The following is a 15,482-nucleotide window of genomic DNA, read 5'->3' as shown; positions in this document are numbered from 1 at the left end:
TGCTGTAAAACCAAAACAATGATGGGAAAGAAGGCCAGTAAGCTCTACAGATCTGCATAGCTGGATAATAGTTTTCTGTGGTTCATCACTGAGAGAGACCACTTCCACAATAACACAGTCACTGGATTCAGCGTTCACTGCTGTTGCACTGTTTTCCTGCTATTTTATACGGGATATATCTGACATGCACAATCTTTACACTGTCAGAAAGGAAGATAGTTGGATACACAGAGGATGAATGGATGGTTCAGGGAGCAGATGACTCATCTTTCTTCTCCTGATTGTAGTCTGGCTCAGAAGTCAAGCTGATGTTGTTTTACGACAGAGTGTCTAGAGTTAAAGCTGTGGGCCACCCTGGGTGTGTGTTCAACTCCAGAAGCCGCACCCTTCAGAAGAAAAGTTCCTGGACCCTGACTGTGAAAGTCAAACATGTACACACACACACACACACACACACACACACACACACACACACACACACACACACACACACACACACACACACACACAATTTACAATTCTTTGTTCTTACAGCCTTAAGCCTCTCTCTCTCTCCCTCTCTCATATTGTTGTGACAAGGCCAGTGTCATTATAACTGTCTGAAAACAGCCAAGGCTGCCGTCGCCTCTCTCTTTCAGTTGCCATGGTGAAAGTGTAAAGATGTATAGGTCTGATAGAAGATGATTGTGTATGTGCACCTGTGTATGTATGTGTGTGTGCGTGCATGAAGAAAGCAGCAGACATGGAGAACAACAGAGTTGGAGATGGAGAGTCGGGGATCATGAGAAAACAAATAAGAGACAGAGCGCTGCCACTGTTTGTGTGATTGTGATCCTGTAATCATTCCTGTGTGACTTTGTTTGTGCGTGAAAAGAAATTGTGAAATGAATACTTGGAAACTGAACAGTAGCTGTGATTATCTTTACCCTTTTGTTTGTATAATTCCTGAAATATTTCCAAGCAAGAGGAGGAGGAGAGAGAAAGGTAGATGAAATGAAAAAGAAAAAAAAACTGTGTGTGAAGGTTTGAGAAGGGGGAAAAAAGCAAGGCCAAGGTGTATTTTTTTGGCAAATTACAGTGTATGTAGCTGTGTAGTTTCGCAAAGAATGGACTAAGCTGGGGAGAGAGAGACGGAGCTTGAAAGAAAAGGAGTCATTTGAGACCTTCTGTGTGTCTAAAGCAGCAGCCAAGGCCACAGGCTTGAAAAGCAGTGTGGCTTCTGTATTTTCTATAGAGAACACGTGAAAGCAGACCTCACATATATTTGTCAGCTCCAAAGGGAGGTATGCAGACCTCAACAAGCCGCAAACACACTTCAGTCACACTTCAATCTATAGAGACATCCTTCTTTTCAATGCTGTGAAATTCAAAAGGCGGCCTGAAAGCAGAACGCGCTCCCTGAAGGAGGGGAGGTGATTGCATGTGAGGTTTGTGCTGGTCAGAAAATCAGAGTGATCAGTGGGCAGAAGGCCATGTCTTACTGAACAGATCACGCTGTTTTCTCATGTCACTTGATGGTTAGTTTTCATATGAATATTTATTAATGAGGTTTTTTTTGTCTGAGAGCAGTTGTGAGGCTTTTAAGTGCAAAAATGCAAATCCCTTTTTATGAAATTGAACATGTCCACAGAGCCAATATTAACATGTAATTGCAGAAAATCTGAAAAAAAAAAAAAAATCACATAAGAAAACCGACATGTGTCCAGAATGCACATGTGCTTTAAATTCACATTTTTATGTGATCTTTTTTACAAAATCAATAAAATGCAATGATGTGTGGTGATTAAAACGCGTCTCTCAACGTCTTAGAAAAACTTGAAACTAAAGCTTAGACAATGGACAGCTTCACTGTGTGAATGTGTGCAAGTTTCTCATGGCATTTCCTCTTTTTTTTTTTTTATTTCTTTACTGTGTGATGTAACGTTTGTTTTGAATTGAGATTCATGTCGACACATGTGTATACAATCAGTGTCTTGAAGAGGAGATCCACTCATTTCTAACATGTAAGAGTAAGGATACTGGACAGAGGTGCAGTTTTAGTCTCAAGTTTTTGGTTTCACTTGAAATGCACATTTTTTAGCTGCTGTTTCTGGCATCAAACTGTGCCAGATGATGATTAGTGAAGTGTTTGTTTCTAGTGTTCTGTAATGTGGTCAAAATCAGTGTAAAGATTTTTCTGGCATCTTTTACAGCATTTAAAGCAACAAATACCATCAACCCCAAAATCAGCTGTATTATAAGTAGTCACTGTTACTAAATTATTATTAGTACTCTTTCCCTCACAACCAGTGTGAACGTCATTTTATTGGATTTGTTGCTTTTATTTCCATCCCAACATGAAAGTGAGGTCTTATACTGCAGCTAAGTCCCATAATATTTTAATCCAACCATTAATACAAGTACATTAAAGACTAAGTACAACAATTATGTTCTTTCTAAATGAAAAGCAGGTCTGGGTGAAAGGCCTTTATTTGTGCTAAATACACCCTAAAGTGTGTGTGAAGCACTCTGCTTTAGTCATTAGATTAAAGAGGGGTTTTATGTGCTGGCCTGTATTACCATATAAGAGGCTGGTGTGTTTGTGTGGAGTGTCTGGGGATTGCATTGAAGTGTATGACGGCTTCGTTCACCGTGCTGCACCGGCGCACACTGAAGTGAACGGTGGTAATTTGTGTGCTGTAAGTTGTTGTGGTGAAGTGACTCATTGAAGTGTGCTGTCTTTGCTTTTATTGAAGCAGATTTCTGTACTATTATGGTTGAGAGGTGTTGAAACGTTTTCTCCAATGACACTTTTGATGAATGAATGACATTTTTGAAATCAGTTTTTTCTCGGCTCTACCTTATTTTTCTCCTATCATTCGGACACAAAATTAACACCGGCCACCAGCCGAGTGCTGGTAAAATATGAAAGTGGCTGGTAGATATACTTCACTCGCAAGCCACAGTGGTGATCTAGTGAGTGGGTGGTAAAATTTTTAATTTTAAAGGAAGACAGGAAGACGTTTCATGCTTTACCTGCCGCAGGTGAACTTGGCTAGCTTTCCACCATAGCTCGATGGCAAGCTAGCCAAACTTTTTCCCTAGTGTCCGCTGCTCTCGTTTTGGCATTAGCTCTGTTTATTTCAGGTCATTTAGGTGTGCAAATAGAGACAGACTGAAACTCAGGTGAACCTTTGAGTTCCTTTGTTCGTAGATTGCTAGTCTCTTTTGTGTAGCTCACTATGCTAATTGTAATGTTTCTGAAAAGTGATGAATGACTGTGTTTTTTTGTTTTTGTTTTTTGTTTTTTTTTAATCCTTTCATAGAGCAATGGTGGTAATTTGCATTCAAAGGAAGCGCTGCTTTGTGTGTCAGTGCATGACAGCGTTGTAATGCTTGGTTTTGCTTGTTTTCCAGTGGCTCGCCCAGCCGGAGTGAGTCGGGAGAGTGACGTTTGAGATAATGACTGTTTGATGTTTCAAAAGTGTACTTGTGAACTGACAGGTTATTATCTCTGCCACGTGGATGGGAAACAGGGTGGTGTTCTGCATATTTAGATTTGTTGTTATGCTCTTAGTTCATGATTGTACATGCAAGCGAAGTTGTTCACATACGCAGTGACTGCCTGTGTCCTCTTGTTTGTTATATTTTCTGTCTGATTATTTCAATTTTCAAATTGCCATTGGTAAAAGACTAGAATATCTTGACTTGAGTGACCATATAGGACATTTTGCTAATATTTAACCAAAAACAAAACCCACCGTGGTGTTGAGTCCTGACATTTGTATGTCCAACAATCCACCCAGACCTCTTCCCTAATTTCTATGCATTACAATTAGGGGTGGACAATGTGTCTCATGACCTCATCCAGATATGAATGAAAATGAGGTCTTTGGCTTCATGTGTTTTGAGAGGAGTAGCCTGCCCCATAATTAGTGAATGTAATGTGATTAATTCTCAGAGTTAGACACGGGGTAGGATCATGCATCTGAGCAGATTTTATTTGGCTGAAAACCCAAAGTATATTATGTAAGTACAACAGTCAGTGTACCACAGGGCATGTCTAACAAGTACATTTACATCCAGCAGCAACAGACACACATACTGACACAGCACACAGCAGAGGGACTGGCAAAACCAGCTGTATGAAGGTTTTCCACATCCAACCTAAGACTCTGGTTATTTAACTTTAGCTTCAAATGAGGTTCAGTATTCACACAGTTACTCTTGACTGTCTCCCTATATTAAATATGGCAACGTTGCTCCAGTGTGTTAGTTTATGTTGCTCATAAGGTTACCTTTATAGTGAGGAAAATAATAGTTACTGGATGCAACTCCAGTTCTGTGAGTATATATGCAGCCATCTACCAACATGTTACTGCAGCCACAGTAAAGCATGTTATTTTTTATATGCTAAAACATTTGCCACAGTAAGGATGGTATTGCAACATTCAAGTTACCACCCACCCCTAATTACAGTTATAAGGATGTCACACTTCCTGGATTGGACACTGAACACTAGACTGTATTGGCATTGAACATAACACATGCAGCAATTAATGTAATTTGTCAAGCAAATTAGTTATAAATAAACATTTTTTGTTGGGTTGTATAATTTGATGTTTGTATTTGAGTTGTAGGATAGCAGTGGTTGCACAAATCCTGGTTCAAGTACCCGATGCACTGTGAAGTAAATCAATCTCTCTCTCTCTCTCTCTCTCTCTCTCTCTCTCTCTCTCTCTCTCTCTCTCTCTCTCTCTCGCTCTCTCTCTCTCTCTCTCGCTCTCTCTCTCTCTCAGGTTACTATGGGCGAGGCTGCACTGATGCTTGCCATCTGAATCCGTGTGAAAATGAGGCTCAGTGCCACAGGAAGCCCAGCTCTTCCCATGGATACATCTGTGACTGTGGAGACAACCACTATGGGCAGTACTGCCAACACAGGTAAACACACACACACACACACACACACACACACACACACACACACAACTGACTCAACATTTGAACTGCAGTTTACCTGTGAAATGCCAACATGGTCTAAAGCTCTTTGATTCTGCCTGTAGCCTGGCTAAGCTCTGTTGAAGTGTGTGTGTGTGTGCATGTTTGTGTATTGTTGTGCCACATCTCCAGCCTTGCATGTAATCCACTGGGGAATGAGTGTAGACTTAACCTAATAACACACACACGCACAGGTTTTGTGTGTGTGTGTTTGTGTGTGTTAAACTGTGTGAGGGGAGCGTGACCCTGACCTTACCCCTTCCTTCCTGCCTGTGTAATCCACACAGCTTTAAATTTATCTCATGATCTGTTGTGTGTGTGTGTGTGTGTGTGTGTGTGTGTGTGTGTGTGTGTGTCTCATCTTTGATCTAGTCGGTGTGTTTTTCACAAAGACACGTTGTTGGCTACTGATGAATTATACTCTATAGTACAAGTCTCTCTTGTGTTGTGTTCCCCTCTCCCTCAGATGAATACACCAAAAATGTAACTAACTCACATTAATCAATTAGTCGATCAAGACAAAGATGGTGATATTGATAATGGATCAATTGTAAAAGTACCAAAAGCTTCGTTGTGGCTGACTTTCATCATTAGAATTTTTTTGTCCTGTTCAGACAAAGTAAGTGCTTTTAACATCAGTTTGCGCTCTGGTTATTTTTCTTTAGACACTTTATAAACTGAGCTCTCGAGATCATCATAAATCATAATAACTGACCCACCAGTTTGAACTTATTTATATTAGTGTATAGTTATATAGTTATAATTAGACTCTGGATGCGGTTGTCCTGCCCTTTAAGCCCTTAAAGCAGCCGAAAAATACACAGCAGAGAGAGACGCTTCATTTGGAAAAGAGATTCTGTTGGGAGATGTAATAAATGAAATCTCTGGAGATATAGAGTCAGTCCTAATATTCTATTAAGATCACTGATAGCTAAATTCTCTCACCTAAATTCCCCGTAAGGAGAGATAACGAGATGCACACAAGAATCTGCATGAGCTGTGAGAAGCGTTCGTCTCCACCGTGAACCATTAGACGCTGAGAAGCAAAGACGAGCACATAAAGTGAAATGTGAGCAAAGAGAAGGAAAGGGACGCGTGCAATAAACCAGACAGTGATAAAATCTGAGGTTTATTTCTCAGCAGCACAAGTTCAGCAGTTTTTGAGAGCCGTCGAAATCCCACGCTGATTTTAAAATGAATGAACTAAAGGTGTTTTTTGCCTAAATGTCAGTGGTCGCCATCTGTCACTGAGCACACGCTGAAGTGTTTCCTGAAGTTCATGTTCTTTTAACTCATGTCTGCCCTGATCTCAAACTCCTTCACTCAGTTTCTTTCAGGTCTCTCCCTGCACCTCTCAGCATCAATATTGTCTCTTAGGGTGATTCCTCTCTTTGCTTCCTTCATCTCTCTGTTTCTCACTGACTGTCTCTCCCTTTTGCTTTCATCTCTGCTCCCAACTCATGAGTTAGTTTGTCATTAGAGGGAAAGATGATTCCTTTGAAGAACGGATAAAAGTTTTTGACATGCTGTGTTGCTCTGGTGCTTACATGTGTTACTGATTGTGTGTGCGTGCATGTAGAATTGATCACCAGTGTCCCAGGGGGTGGTGGGGATCTCCGACCTGTGGACCATGTCACTGTGACCCCAATAAAGGCTTCGACCCCAACTGTAATAAGACCAGCGGACACTGTCACTGCAAGGTAACCAGGAAACACACACATACACACACACACACACACTACAGGTTTCAAGCGTTTGTAAAGCATCAAATGTCGATTTTTTTCTTTTATTTAGTTAACTCGTCTTAACTGGTTATGTGTCATATTATTCAGCTGTCGAGCAGTAAGTGGTCAGAGCTCTATTGCCCTACAGCTGCTGGTGTAATGTAGATTTTTTTCCGTCATCACATTGAACGCTAATGCTGTTAGGATTAGACTTACGTTGTGTAACTCTATAGATCACTTTGGCTTTGGTTGAACCAGACGCACAGTAATCGTCTCACAGTGTGATGTCTGACAGGCTAAACCAGACATATGAACTACATCCACCATGATACGATAATCATTCACATTTCTGCCATGTATGAATGTGTGAGTGTGTGTATTGATATGTTTTGCGTAGCCGGCATGTTTAACCCTGTGTTATCCCGTCCTTAATCTGATCTTTTGACCTTAATCTTTAATCTCTGTTATCGCCCTTGAACAAAGCACTTAACCACATGTTGTCCTGTGCCCTTTGGCCTCTTCTTCATTTTCTCTTTTCTGCTCGACTTGCTCACAGCGTAGCAGTGTTTTCGTTTAGCCTTCGTACAGTCCATCCAGATCAAGACTGACACACAAGGCTTTGTGTCGAGTATTGCAGGGTACATCTTTTTCCACAGTGAGGAATCTCTTTAATGCACTTCAATTAAACAATTCTGGTCGTTTTGAGATGCAATGACAAGCACATCATAATTAAAGTGACTGTGATGAGCCCACATTTCCCAAAATGGAAAAGACATTTTTGAATGGAGGGGGATTTGAAAGAACCAAACAGTGGTGCTTTACTATCATTCTTCTTCCAAAATGCAGTATTGAATGCGTACTATCATGCAAGTTATGCAAACTACATAACTTTATTTGCGTTCCTTTGTCTGAAGCCCTCTTACGTATCATGTATGCATTGTTCGTCTTGTATTCACGCCTCTGTTATACGCCTGTCCCCTTTTATGCCATTGTATAAATCTTGCCCTAATGCATGTGATGATGTAATCGCTGACACTATTCTTGGCGCCGTGACATTTTACATTCGTCTGACTGAGTTTGATCTGCGTGCCTACTCATGCACACCCTCTGCATGTGTGTGTATTCAGGAGTTTCACTACCATCCGCGGGGCTCTGACACCTGCCTGCCATGTGACTGCTACCCAGTGGGTTCCTTCTCGCGTTCATGTGACCCAGAGACAGGCCAGTGCCAGTGCAGGCCCGGCGTGATTGGTCGCCAGTGCAACACGTGTGACAACCCCTTCGCCGAGGTCACAAATTCAGGCTGCGAAGGTGAGAATGCTTATTTCATTTGTTTCAGACATTTTGATCAGACTTTTGGAAATTCTGTTTGTCCTTGTAGTATGGTTTACCCAGCAGACACTGCAGACTGGATTTTAAAAAAAAAACTTGAAAAAGCAAGCATCTCACCACCGTGTTCTTTCCAAAATAACAGTAGTGTAAAACAGCATATTTGTTATAGACTGAGTCACAGAATCATTTGTGGGATATGACTTTTTCCACCCAGTACTTAATATTGATGGAAAACTGTGTCACTGTCTTGCAGCTCCTTTGTGGTTGCATGACAAGAAGAACCAAAATATTGACAGACACTGTCCGCTTTGCAGCAGTAGTTGTCAAAGCTTGAATTGATATTAAAGCTCTGCCAGTGCTGTTCCCCAACAATAGCCAACATCACTTGTTACCTGCTTGCTTTCTTTAGCAGAATTGTTTCTTGGCAAGTGGTACAGAAAACTGTGGCTTGTGTAATTCTCAAAATGGATTCAAAGCCAGTATTCAAACTCATGAAATTATCCATAGAGACAAACAGATATGAATGAAAATGAGGAGGTACTACTGAGCTTTAACCATATTTAAACAATTCAATCATCATTTTTCTCAAACTTGTTTTCAAGTGTAAAATAACAAGGAAACCGGTAATTCTATTCATCTTCTATATAACATCTTCTCTCTTCATCTTTTTTTTTCTTTTCTGTGCAGCTTTGTCACTTTCAAAATATCCTTTCTGTTCTTGCTTTCCTTAATTTGTAGCTTCTGTTTTCTTGTCTCACACTCACACATTTTCATTCTCTTCTCTGCAAGTGAAAAGAAAAACGTTTCCACATGATCAGTGACTTGTTCTCGTGATTTTAGTTGAACAGTTCATCAAACTGATTTTAAGTTATGTTTTGTCTCTGCAGTCATTTATGATGGTTGTCCAAAGACCATCACTCAGGGGATCTGGTGGCCTCGGACCAAGTTCAGCCTGCCTGCTGCTGTGCCCTGCCCCAAAGGCTCTGTCGGTCCGTACACCCACACACACAACATGAGGGCATTCAAACGCATGGAGCCTAATGTCAGCTTTAGCCTGCAGTTTAATTATTTAATTGTTGAATGGCATGTCCTCTCCTCCTTACAGGTGCAGCCATCAGACACTGTGATGTAGAGAGAGGATGGCTGGAGCCAGACCTTTACAACTGCACCTCACCTCCATTTGTGGAGCTCAACGCTGCTGTATGTAGAGTATTACAAAAGTGCTGAGTCATGGCCAAATCTGAGATGTTCCCCTTAATTATAGAAAGCCATAGAACTGAATGAAACCATCAATAACTGAACCAGTCTAGAAAAAGTGCTTTCAGTTTGTTTGTTTGTATTGTGACAAATGACCATTTAGTGTTTGCATGCAGATATTTTACAATACAAAACAATGCTTCAATACCTTTGTAGACATTAAGAAGTGTTGCTGTCCATCAGTATTGTCATAATAAATCCCAGTAATTCTTAAGTAGATGTAAAAAGGTGATGATTTTTTCATGTTCTCTTGGTGTCTTTATGTTTAGCTTGATTCTCTGGAGCGTAATGAGACGGAGCTGAACACCATCATGGAGAAGAAACTTGCTCACCAGCTCCGTGACGTCACCGAGGCGACCGCCCGACTCTACGGAAATGACTTGCAGATCGCAGAACGACTGCTGTCCCGCCTCCTGACCTTCGAGACCCAACAGAGCGGCTTCGGACTCACGGCTACTCAGGACGCACATTTCAATGAGGTAAAAAGAAGAACGCTCTGCTGCCCAGCTGATGTTGATTGTATTTGTCAGTGGAGGGATGAGAGCAGTGAGCAGTGGGGCAGGTGTACAGCTGAAGCCTTTAGACTTTCTTGCAGTGACATATGAATTGTCATCTGGGGATATATTTCCCATTAACAAAGGCTGTTTATTGCCTGTCCTGATTCACCTTGCTTTTCAAATCCAAGCAACACCTTTGAGAAAATGAAGATCGAGAGATTCATGAGAAAATTAATTATACTTCAACAAACACTGGATTGTGAGAAACAGGTTGGACATTGTCTAATTTCTAGTTATATTTGATGTTTGATTGTGACATTTAAACCACAAATATTGGTGTGAGGTAAGTTGAAATGATGTCCAAAGTACAGCTTAAAGACATTAGGAAAGTCATCGCTGCCACTGTGCCAGCCAACCGAGACAAGTGAAGCCAACACGCTGCCAACAATTTATGAATATTAGTTTATGAAGAGCCTCTCCAACTACAGTAACTGTCAGTTTTGCAGGTTTGATGTTCTGCCATCACGAAAGGATGTTTTAGTAAAATGTTAATAAAATGTTGAAGTTGCATGAATGACTGAACCAGACTTCAGCTTTATATTACTGCTAGCAGCAACCACAAATCAGCACAGAATCTGCCAGAAGACACAAGATAGCTGCTGTTATTTAAAACAGTCAGTATGATTGATACACCGGGCTGTTATGGGGAACACACCCAGAGACGAGGTAGCACGAGTCGAACCAGATGTCTTTCTTCTGAAATGGGAGGTCACGTTGCTATGGCGATGCAGTGACAGCACGGCATGAAATATTGCGACATGTCATCCCCCCACATTAACTGACAGAGTCTCATTTTACCTGCTAGCACGGCTTCAGCGGAGCTGACACAGGATCATTTGAGCATGTTGCCGTTTTGACATGCAGTGAAGGCGCCAACAGGCATCTCCACATAATTTTGCTATAAATATTAACTTATACATCAAATTTGGCTGACAAGAAATGAGTTGTCCATAAATCACAAAATGCCTGTCTTTCCTTTTTAAACATTTCAATTTACTGGGTGGTGTGACAGTAATTGACAAATTGCATGTCAATGTGGAAGCTGTGAGGTGGAATTGATCCCCGCAGGCTGATGATAAAGTTCATATAGTCATTCTTGAGGATTTTAATATTAAATCTATAGTTGGCTAACTTTTCTCCCTCTCATTGAAACACACATTGTTACACATTACTAAGATAAACAGCTTTGTTCTGTCTTCAGAATTACCGGAAGTAGTGTGGTACACTAATCGTAGTAGTATTATTGTAGAAGTAATGGTATTTGTACTAGAAATAAGGAATCTCCACAGTGCTGAATAGTAATCTCACACTACCTGACATTTTAATTCATTTACCTGAAGCTGATGAGTTCATTCAAGCTTGTTTATGCATCCAGAAGGTGAGTTAGTCATATTCAACAGGGGCCTTGATGGGCAGTTAAAAAGCAGTTTTTAGCTCTCGTTTTCCTGCAGGTGACACCGGAAAACATTCAATAATGTGTGCTAACAGTGACAGTGACAGCTGTAGCAGAAGTAGCCACGCCCTGCAGTGCAGACAGACTCAGTCATTGATAATGTTACACAGCTAATAACGAGTTGCTATAGAAACTGAGTGGTGGTGGTAGCAACGTCTGCATTCATCAGCAGAACAGTGTCATCTGTGTGTTTTAAATATTCAGTTTCATTAATGCACGCTCACATTTTATTACAAATCTCCAAGAATCAAAGGCAGCTTTTTAAATGTGCCTGCATTAATACTTCCAGCGACCATCAAAGTGTTTCCCTAATGGTTCTTCATAAGGAGGAAGAGCTCTAGTTTATGCCATAAGCTAGTGTAGTATATATTAGATATAATGTGGTCATCATGATATATCTTCTGTGCAGTAAATTCAATGGCTCAAAGGGAGAAGAGTGTTCCTTTCCCTGTGAGATGAACAATAAAATGGAGCACTCATGTTTATCTGATTTAATACACACTTGTTGCACATGCTGATTTCCCAGACACACACTGTAGCTCCAGTTAGGACACTGTGAACAAAAGAGGGAGGATGCCAGCACACTGTAGGGTGTGTTGATTGTTTCAGCATGTCATCCTGTGTGAGTGTTTCTTTAACTGGAGTACTCCCTCTTCTTACGAAGGGGATGGGTCATTAGATAAAATATAATTTATAACCAAATTAGTTTTTGTTTAATAGCTACTCATTTAAAACCAATCTGAAATGAACATTTTGTACAAAGCTTCATGTGATCAATACATCATCTTTGGCTAACAAGGACAGTTGTTATAGCAACACAGCGGTAGCATTAATGACATCCTATAGTGAGTGAAATGAGAACTTTTTCCTGTCTGACAATCACTTAACCGCTTCACCTGACAGTAAGTCAGAAGCATGGCCATTAGGATCTAACATTTATTGAACTGGTTCACAGTGGCACGAAGCAGCTGCACGTTCCCAAAATAGAACAGTAATGACTTTTATTGTCATCTTCCCGTTTCCGGAGTAAAGAGCTCAAACTGGCCTCACTTGTAACCTCAACCTCTGACTTTCAAACAGTCAGATGGCCTACGTTTCATCATCTCAAGTTAATGATGTGGCTGTGGTTTACCCAGGCAGCTCTGAAGTGGAGCTGCAGACAGGCCTGTTTTTTTCTCTATGACACATGTACACACACACACACACACACACACACACACACACACACACACACACATATATATATATATATATATATATATATATATATATATATAGAGAGAGAGAGAGAGAGAGAGAGAGAGAGAGAGAGAGAGAGAGATACACACACGTGTGTGTATGATAATACTTGACACATCACTTTAAACAGCAGCTATTAGGCCAGGTGAAAAGGTAATGTAGAACACGGTTTCTATAGTAACTCAGCGGTGGTAAGAGAGCCGTGTGGACGCAGGAGAAACACAGAGCAGCAGGGAGGAAGGTGTTTTCACGTCAGGAATATAGCAATGCATGAGTGAGGGATGGAGGAAGATGGAAACCTTTCATGTTCAAGCTGTGATACTAGCGTACCTCCACATAGAGCTCATGTCTCATCCAGTACGTGGTAAAAATGTGCCAAATGTGTTTTGAAATGAGGCAGAGAACTTCAGATATTGTACGCGCTCTAACAGTCATTAAGACATCTGGAAGACCTTATGGGACAATATTGTGCACAATGTTCCGACCAGGTGGTCATTGTTTCTCACAGACAGATCCTAGCAGCATAAATGAAGTGTGACGAGACTAAACAAAGATCTGATGTGATAAAAATAATTTGTTCCAAATAGTTGGGCTCTGACAACATGCTGCTGTTTGAGTGGCACGTATAATCTGTTTGTTGAAGTGATTGAAGTAGCATTATGCTCCCGCCTGTCATCCATACTGCCTCTCCTTCAGCCTTTGTGTGCCCTGTGCCTCCTTCTCTTTCTGTAATCCTATCATCTGCCGCCTCTTTAAAATCTCTTTCCTTTTGTTAGACTTCATCGTTTTTCACCCTTTTTCTCTACCATAGATAAATATGGGCCATATGAGCTCTTGAGTGTGCAGCCTGCTTGGGTTTAAAGCCTAAGATCCACCTTAACACTTTTCATTGAGAAACGTTGGCTTATTTTCAAGGCATGAACTGAAACTCAGCTGGGCATGTTCAGTGTGGTTTTTAAGAACAAAGGAAGCATGGATGAATGTTTGTTTGGAAAACTATTCATAGCAGTGTTCAAGTTGTTCAAGCACTCTTCACTATATACAGTATAAATACATATATACTGGATATACATATGTACTGTATTGCATCATTTGCCACAGTGGCTCCTAATTAGGAATCAGCGGGTGAGACAGCCTTGACATTGTTCATATTAAATCACCACCGAGATCATCAAAAGTGCAAAGACCAGAACATTTCATGCCTAATAGACCTAAAATTGTTTAATATGATGCACCAAAATCTGACATCATTTTTAATGAAAAGAATAATTATGGAACAGATCAGCACAAAAATTTGGATTGGATTGGTGTCTCAGATCCAAGTTTGTGTTTGCGCCTGATGTGATGCCACCAAATCACTTTAGTACTTAGCTCTGCCTCCTGCCTCCAACAATCACGTTTCACATTTTGCATCTCGTCACAACAGTCCTTTAGTTTATTTCTCTCGTCCACCTTTCTCTCTGCTCCCTGCATTTCTGAGTCAAGCATACATTTCTTTCTGGAGCTTCCTCTCACTTTCTCTTTAATGTCTCTTGCCACTTACTTATCCACTGTGCCTGTTTCTAAATCCTCTCCCTCTGTGTCCTCTCCTCTACAGTTCACTATGTTCTCCCCCATACTGCAATATATATTCTTTTCCTTGTTTGTCTGAAGGTTTTCTTGTATATTGTTCCCCCCAGAGCTTTATGTGAGATTGCAGTGCTTTATTGGGTTTGGTGCAGTCAGACTGCAACGGATCATGTTGAGCACTTTCCTCCTCTCTCTCTCTCCCTCTCTGTCTCTCTCTGATATTATTCTTTGTTCCGAATATTTTGCGAAACTGTGCAGTCTTTACTATCTGTAGGCCTTCATAGAGGGTCACAAATACTCCATGAGAAGCATGGTAATGAGGTGCTATGCCCAGATGGCCACATGATCATGGGAGAACTTGTAATAATTGGGCTCAAGACTTGTTCTGATCTTATTTCTTGGCTCAGTTTACAATTTTTCATGTTCTTGTGGGGTCCCAGTCACAGCAGGCTGACAAAAGGCTTTACAATGAGGCCTACATCAGATTTCTTCTCTCCTCGACCAGAGTGTGTAACAATCTCGACCTCTGTCTTTTCTTAAAGTCCCTCTATTTGGCTTTACTACTGCAGTGCATCATCAGTCATTCAGGCTCTCTATCAAGTTACTTTACTTTTCTGCCCTCTTCACTGCCCTGACATTCTTTACTTTTGTTGGCTTGGCTTTGAGCCTTTATTAAGTCTGGAAAAGTAGACTGTTGTTTTGTGGTGAGGCCTGAGCTGCTGTCACAGCCTCATCATTTCTCCTCCTCCTGCCTCTTGACCCCTTCTTTGCCTTAATCTCAATCTTCATGAACTGATCATAACTGATAGGGTGCTGTTTTGTTTTTTTGTTTTTTTTTTACAATTGTTCATCTTGCTGCTGCTTCCAGAACATTCTCCGGGGCTGCAGTGTGCTGTTGGGTCCCGGTACCTCTGGGCTTTGGCGGGCTCTCACTCAGAGTCAGAACCACATCCCCGGCGGCGGTCCGGCCGAGCTGACGGAGCTGCTGGAGCAGTATGCACAGAGGCTGGCCCAGAACATGAAGCTCACCTACCTCAACCCTGTGGCGCTGGTTGCTCCAAACTTAGGTGAGCACAGAACGACCGCAGAGAGACACACACAGTCACAGATGCTGAGACATGATACAATAGCTAATCATTAGTCAGACCCAATAAGAGAGAATAAGGCAGTAATAAAATCTTAATCTTTACGGACGATTTGCTGCGGTTTTCTCATAATACTGTAAATCACTACTGTGAAATCAGTTAGAATGACTCATTGTGAAGCAGGAGATGAACAGTGCTAATGCAAATGATGATGGCATAGCCAGAGCACTGGCAGCAACACAGAGAGATGAATTTCACACTCCCACACACACACACACACACACACACA

At 41.2% G+C, this 15,482-nt stretch overlaps 1 protein-coding gene across 1 annotated transcript in view; it reads left to right on the top strand.

Annotated features, from left to right (window-relative positions):
• Positions 1-15,482, top strand: part of celsr3 (cadherin, EGF LAG seven-pass G-type receptor 3) — a 104,524-nt gene that overhangs the window by 66,424 nt on the left and 22,618 nt on the right. Inside the window, exons 15-21 of the mRNA XM_076742181.1 lie at positions 4,779-4,920; positions 6,557-6,677; positions 7,829-8,012; positions 8,921-9,022; positions 9,139-9,233; positions 9,560-9,769; positions 14,977-15,175. Of these exons, the coding sequence (XP_076598296.1) occupies positions 4,779-4,920; positions 6,557-6,677; positions 7,829-8,012; positions 8,921-9,022; positions 9,139-9,233; positions 9,560-9,769; positions 14,977-15,175 (1,053 nt within the window). The remainder of the gene's footprint in view (positions 1-4,778; positions 4,921-6,556; positions 6,678-7,828; positions 8,013-8,920; positions 9,023-9,138; positions 9,234-9,559; positions 9,770-14,976; positions 15,176-15,482) is intronic.

Source organism: Chaetodon auriga, chromosome 10 (genome assembly GCF_051107435.1).
Source record: "Chaetodon auriga isolate fChaAug3 chromosome 10, fChaAug3.hap1, whole genome shotgun sequence".
Lineage (NCBI taxonomy): Eukaryota > Metazoa > Chordata > Actinopteri > Chaetodontiformes > Chaetodontidae > Chaetodon > Chaetodon auriga.
The sequence above is the reverse complement of the archived record's forward strand: the minus strand, read 5'-3'. Positions and strand labels throughout refer to the sequence as shown.